This window comes from Charadrius vociferus, unplaced genomic scaffold (assembly GCF_000708025.1).
Source record: "Charadrius vociferus isolate BGI_N301 unplaced genomic scaffold, ASM70802v2 scaffold183, whole genome shotgun sequence".
In the NCBI taxonomy this organism is placed as follows: domain Eukaryota; kingdom Metazoa; phylum Chordata; class Aves; order Charadriiformes; family Charadriidae; genus Charadrius; species Charadrius vociferus.
In genome coordinates, this window is record NW_009648250.1 from 3,929,547 (window position 1) to 3,936,470 (window position 6,924).

A 6,924-nucleotide genomic window follows, 5' to 3' on the forward strand; every position below is an offset into this window, starting at 1 on the left:
GCAGGGTCACCTACAGCAGGTTGCACAGGACAGCGTCCAGGCGGGTTTTGAATGTCTTCAGAATCGGAGGCTCCACAACCTCTCTGGACAGCCTGTTCTGGTGCTCTGCCACCCTCAACATAAAGAAGTTCCTCCTCATAGTGAGATGGAACTTCCTATGCTCAAGTTTGTGCCTGTTACCTCTTGTCCTATCACTGGGCACCACTGAAAAAAACCTGTTCCCGTCCCTTTGGCACCCTCCCTTTAAGTATTTATAAGCATTGGTAAGATCCCCCCTCAGTCATCTTTTCTATAGACTGAAAAGACCCAAGTCCTTCAGCCTTTCATCATAAGAAAGATGCTCCGGTCCCCTCATCTTTGTAGCCCTTTGCTGGACCCTCTCCAGCAGTTCCCAGTTCTTGAACCTCTTGATTCATCCCAGGATGCCATTTGCCTTCTTGACCACCAGGGCACATTGCTGGCTCATGGTCATCCTTGCTGTCCACCAGGTCCCTTTCCACAGAGCTGCTCTCCAGGAGGTCAGCCCCCAACCTGTACTGATGCATGGGGTTATTCCTCCCCAGGTGCAGTAGCCTACACTTGCCCTTGTTAAATTTTACAAGGTTTCTCTCTGTCCAATTCTCCAGCCTGTCCAGGTCATGCTGAATGGCAGCACAGCCTTCTGGCGTTGTCAGCCACCCGTCCCAGTTTCGTGTCATCAGCAAACTTGCTGATAGTATGATCTATCCTTTCATCCAGGTCATTGATGAATATATTGAACAGGACTGTACCCAGTACTGACCCCTGAGGAACATCACTTGTTACTGACTTCCAACTAGCCTGCACCACTAACCATAACCCTCTGAGCTCTGTCAGCCACTGTTCAATCCACCCCACTGTCCATTCATCTAACCCACACTTTCTAAGCTTGCCTGTGTGGATGATGTGGGAGACGGTGTTGAAAGCCTCGCTGAAGTCAAGGTAGACAACATGCACTGCCCTCCCCTCATCTACCCCCATCCATCCAGTCATGCCATCATAGAAGGCTATCAGATTAGTCAGACCTGTGGCTTCCCTTTAGTGAATCCATGTTGACTACTTCTGATAACCTTCTTTTCCTCCAGATCCTTGGAGATGATGCCCAGAGTGAGCTGTTCCATCATCTTTCCAGGGATGGAGGTGAGTCTGACCAGCCTGTAGTCTTTCAGGTCATCCTTGCCCTTTTCAAAGACTGGAATGACATTGGCTTTCCTCCAGTCCTCAGGCACCTCATCTGTTCTCCAGGACCTTTCTTAGATGGAGAGTGGCTCAGCAATGACTTCTGCCACCTCCCTCAGCACTCGCGGGTGCATCCCATCAGGCCTTACGGACTTGTGGGTATCCAGTTTACCTAATTGTTCTCTAACTTGTTTGTCTTCAACCAAGGGAAAGTCTGCCCTCTTCCAGACTTTCTCTGTTACCTGCAAAGCCTGGGACTCCTGAGGACTGGCCCGAACAGTGAAGACAGAAGCAAAGGCAGCATTCAGCAGCTCTGCCTTCTCTGATCTGTTACCACAGCACCTGTCTCACTCAACAGCGGGCCCACATTTTCTCTAGTTTTCTTTTTGCTTCCTATATACTTAAAGAAACCTTTCCTATTACCTTGACGTCCCTCACCAGGTTCAATTGCAAGGCTGCCTTGGCTTTCCCCATTTCACCCCTGCATACCCTGACAGCACTCTTGCACTCTTCCTAAGTGGTCAGTCCCTTCTTCCACGTATTGTGGCTCATCTTATATTTTCAGAGCAAGCTTTACTGAAGATTAATATGCCAAATACTTCAATTGATACAAATGTATTCAGTTTCAAAAAGTCAAGGATTCTTTTGCTTATGAAAAGTGAGTCCCAGTTATTTCAATTAGTTCTGGATAGATTTTTGATACATACATTTATCGCTTGTATTCCCTGTGAAGTCAGAAAACAGTGTTCATGAGAAGGTAATGTCACTCATGTGGCTCTTACTTTTCATGGCTAAGCTGGAACTGATTTCAGTTAGTATCTTTCTTTTAAGACATTTGCATATTGAATCCATAAATGTTACGACAAGATTATTAGATTAGGTCAGTCTTGGTTTCTACTGAGAACAATCAAATTTCTGATCTCATTTCAGTGAGTCAGTTTTAAATACTGAACTTAAATGCACATCTCTAAGTGTATTCTTGAGTAGATACCTCTGTAAATGTGGGGTACCTGAGATAGTCAGCTGACGGACAGACTGTTAGGTACAGAATGTGGGTAGTTGGGGTGCAATTAGTAATTCTGTTAACCAGTGCAGTCTTGAAAACTGGACATTGTTGTAATTGTGATTGCAGCAGTACTTTGAACTAAAGGGTGCAGTTTACTTCTATAACAACTTCTTTGGCATCAATCATCTTGTAGTAAATAAAAAAATCAAAATACTGACTTTAAGTAATAGTTTTCATTGCTGTACTGATGTCCCATTGGAGCAGTAATTTAATGGGCTATGCCTTCTTCTATACTAATACAAGGGAACAATATATCCGACAACTGTATTGGCTGAAGTGTTTTACCTTGGGAAAACCAGTGGTTTTTAGGCTTGGACAATTTCAATTCTTTTTTTTTTTTCTGTTAACTGTCTGTCTTACTACCACCAAACTCTTAAAGAATTTTTAAGATCTTATTGCACCAGCAACCAATGATTAAAACATCAACTTTATACAAGTTTGTACCAAATGCTATTACAACGTGCTGTGGAACTACATGTGTACAGTGAAAGCAAGCAGTATTATTTTTGAGCTTTATTTAGTCTAGCAATAGAGTTTAAAGAGCATTAATTTGTGACTTCAGCTTTACACTTAAATGATAAATGGTTTTGTATTTGAATCCAACATTTGTTCAAATGTCTCTTGTATTGCTTGTTAATTTTTAACAGGATTTTTGCTTTGCTTCTCCCACAATCCTCTTTTGGTCTATTTTCATTTCATGCAGAATTCTTGTTTGCTGTTCTCATGTTTCATAGCCCTTTACATGAAAATGTATACATGTCTTATTTGAAAAGTGTTTAACTTATCTGAAATTATGTCTGACCTTGGTTTGTTGCTTTTTTATAGCATTTCATCTGTAGATGTCAGTAATCAAATTGATCATTTACAATGTCACCAGCACTACTAAGTTAAACATAGCAACAAATAGGTCTACGTTTCAGCTTCTCTGCTTTAAGTATCCATTCTATAAGGTTTATTTCCAAGAGGATACACTTCTAAATTTATTTTCACAAATGTGGTGTTAGATATTTTCTAAACTAGTGATACCCTGTTTATAAATCTTATAAAAGATGTGTTGCTGTTCTGAGTATGGTACTTAAGTCTTGTTACAGTGTTTTTCCTTTTTTAGTGCTGTCTTGGCTGCTTTTGAAATGTTTTGAAGTAGTAATTAAACTTATATTTTGTGATTATTTTTTTTATTGGTTTTCAGTATTTTGAGTTTTCTGCTATACAGGAGGTATGTTTTAAGGTGGTTCACTTCAGTTCACTAGAACTAAGCTCAAAAATGATTAATTGAAGAATCTTTATTGATTAAAACAATTTCCTGTACTTAATTAGCTTATGCATCAGACTTCTATAAAAAAAGCCTTAGAATAGGCTGTTCTGAATGTTACAGCTGTTTATACCAACTATGCAAGATGATGTAAACTTAGCAGTTATTAACATAGTTTGCTATAGACAAGCCAACTAGAAATGCTGTAACACACTCCCTACATCGTTCACAGAATTCACAGAATTGTTAGGGTTGGAAGGGACCTCTGGAGATCATCTAGTCCAACCCCCCTGCCAGAGCAGGGTCACCTACAGCACGTTACACAGGACAGCGTCCAGGCGGGTTTTGAATGTCTCCAGAGTGGGAGACTCCACCACCTCTCTGGGCAGCCTGTTCCAGTGCTCCACTACCCTCAAAGTAAAGAAGTTCCTTCTCATGTTAAGATGGAACTTCCTATGTTCAAGTTTATGCCCATTACCCCTCGTCCTATCACTGGGCGCCACTGAAAAAAGACTACTCCCATCCCCCTGGCATCCTCCCATTAAGTATTTGTAAGTATTAATAAGATCCCCCCTCAATCTTCTTTTCTCTAGACTAAAGAGACCCAAGTCCCTAAGCCTTTCTCCATAGGAGAGATGTTCCAATCCCCTAATCATCTTCGTTGCCCTTTGCTGGACCCTCTCCAGCAAAGGACAGTTCCCTGTCCTTCTTGAACTGGGGAGCCCAGAACTGGACACAGTACTCCAGATGCGGTCTCACCAGGGCAGAGTAGAGGGGGAGGATGACCTCCCTCGACCTGCTGGCCACACTCTTCTTGATGCACCCCAGGATGCCATTCGCCTTCTTGGCCGCCAGGGCACATTGCTGGCTCATGGTCATCCTGTTGTCCACCAGGACTCCCAGGTCCCTCTCCACAGAGCTGCTCTCCAGGAGGTCAGCCCCCAACCTGTACTGGTGCATGGGGTTATTCCTCCCCAGGTGCAGTACCCTACACTTACCCTTGTTGAACTTCATAAGGTTTCTTTCTGCCCAACTCTCCAGCCTGGCGAGGTCACGCTGTAAGGCAGCACAGCCTTCTGGCGTGTCATCGTGGTATATTAAAATGTCTTAAGTACAACAATTGTGTTATTCAGCCAACAAGTCATGTATTTATAGCACAAAATGTAGTAATGTTCTTGAGACAGCTGTAGAAAATTAAATTATTCTGTCCATGTTACTTGTTAATGTGCAGTAAAGGGTAAAGCAACAAGAACTTAAATGGAGGCTTATCTGTTTTGAAAAAATGCCTTCTCTCCAAGCAAACAATTTACAGGCTTGTGACCCTCTTTTAGTTTCAAATCACTACATGAAGTAGTAAAAATCATAGCAACATATTAAGTCTAGACTAGGGTGATGTGTTAAACTAACAAAATAGCCTGTAAGAGGAGAAGACTTTGGTATAGTTAAATACTGCCTCTTAGTGCAGATAGCACAAGAGAAGTTAGAAAGCTGGTACAAAAGCAGGTAGCTTGACTTCCTGGCCAGAATTCCAGATCTTGAAACATGATCTGGTCATGAAGACGATTCAAGAATTGGAGCATCTGTCATACAAGAGGCTGAGAGCTGCAATTCTTCAGCCTGGAGAAGAGAAAGCCTGGGAGGATCTTACCTTGGGTACAAATACCTGGGTGGGGGGGTATAAAGGAGATGGAGCAAGACACTTCTCAGTGGTGCCCAGTGACAGGACAAGAGGCAGTGGGCACAAACTAGAATACAGGAAATTCTCTTTAAATATAAAAGACCATTTTATATTAAATTTTATATTTATATAAATTAATATATATATTTATATAAACCATAAGAGTGGTCAAACACTGGATCAGGCTGCCCAGAGAAATGATGGAGTCTCCATCCTTGGAGATACTCAAAACCTGACTGAACATGGCCCTTGGACATGTAGTTGACTCTGCTTTAAGCAGGGGGCTTGCAACTACACAACCTCAAGAGGTCCCTTCCAACCCTAACTACTCGGTGATTCTACAACTTGCTACTCAACCTGCTTATTGAACATGTGACCATCTCTAGCCTGAAACTTTTGTAAATGCAAAAAAACACAATGCCAATCTATTCACATTCTGGCTTCTGAGAGTTTTGTTTGAAAATTTCCTTCTTACAATGTTGAAGGGTGAGACTATCCTCATAAACTGGAGAAAGTTTGTAAGGATTTGACTTGAAATTTACGTTAAAAGCTCCTTGCCTTGAAGTACTGTTTAAGAGTAGGAATATAAAATGGTGAGTATGCTTATTTGTAGTGGTAGATTGTGCTAAGTTTACCACCAAATTCGTGACTGGAAGATTACTGATGTAGTTGTATACAGCATTGCTGAAAGCTTCCAGTTAAGAAGCAGATTTTGTTTCCTGTATTTTGAGGATGCAAGCTAAATATAGATTGATCAGCTGATGCTTGTGACCTTTAGTTTTTCTTGAGTGTTTCTTAAAGCCACCAAAATAGCTACAAGTGATTGTATCAGGGTTGTCACACCATTTTCAAATTTCACACCTTAAACCCCTTACAACTTCATAAATTTAAACTTCTGAAGCTGTTCTCCTCTTGCCTGGAACTACTATAGCGGTACACTCTCCAGCCCCTATTCTTTCCACTAATGCAGTCGTGGAAGCAAAGGCGAGAAAGACATGAGTTAATGGGGTCAGGGGGAGAAAACAGCTGCCCTTTTAGGTATTTCCCCGCTGCTGCTGCTAACGTGTTCTCAAGCCCATGCTTCTGTAGGTGCAAGTATCAAAGTGAGTGGTTAATTTCTGATGTCAGTCTGCAGTAAGATTCTAGCTGCATTCTTCCAGCTCTTCTGCTTTCCCAGAAGCAGAATACAACAGTATGTTCATCTGTACCTTTAGCTGTTACAGTAGGCCATCATGTGAGACAGTGGCTGTATTTCCCATCACTAGGAATGTGAACTGAATTAGGTATTTAGAAGATATATCTAAGCCAGAAAACTGCTGCTGTAAAAATACAAAGAAGGTTTAGATCAAATCCGTACCATGTTAGCAAAACATGAAAATCGAGTCATTTTATTTGGACAGTGTTCAGCTGAACAAACACAAATACAAAACCCCAAACAGTTGTTTCTGGCACGTTTAAGTTCCTCACCAGCTTGTGGGGTCAATGTTCTTGATTGGTTGAAGGTTCCAGAGATCTTGCAAACTTGTTGAAACTGCACTGATTTTGCAGGAGCCCATGTCCAACGCTTAGTATCAAACAAAACTTAAACAAGTAGAACTGCATTAATACAGCCATCGTTTTCTGGATTGTTTGTTACTTGTGCATATTTCCCTGAAGAGAAAAGGCAATTAAATGTCTACAAAAGCTTGAAATAGTTCATATAATAAATTAGATTTTTCTATGTTTGAAAGT

The 6,924-nt window shown here is 41.4% G+C and overlaps 1 protein-coding gene across 1 annotated transcript in view; it reads right to left on the minus strand.

Moving 5' to 3' along the window:
- Positions 1 to 6,567: 6,567 nt before the first annotated feature.
- Positions 6,568 to 6,924, minus strand: part of NSA2 (NSA2 ribosome biogenesis homolog (S. cerevisiae)) — a 5,499-nt gene continuing 5,142 nt past the window's right edge. Inside the window, exon 7 of the mRNA XM_009884306.1 lies at positions 6,568 to 6,843. Coding sequence (XP_009882608.1) covers positions 6,776 to 6,843 — 68 coding nt within the window. The 3' untranslated portion in view covers positions 6,568 to 6,775. The remainder of the gene's footprint in view (positions 6,844 to 6,924) is intronic.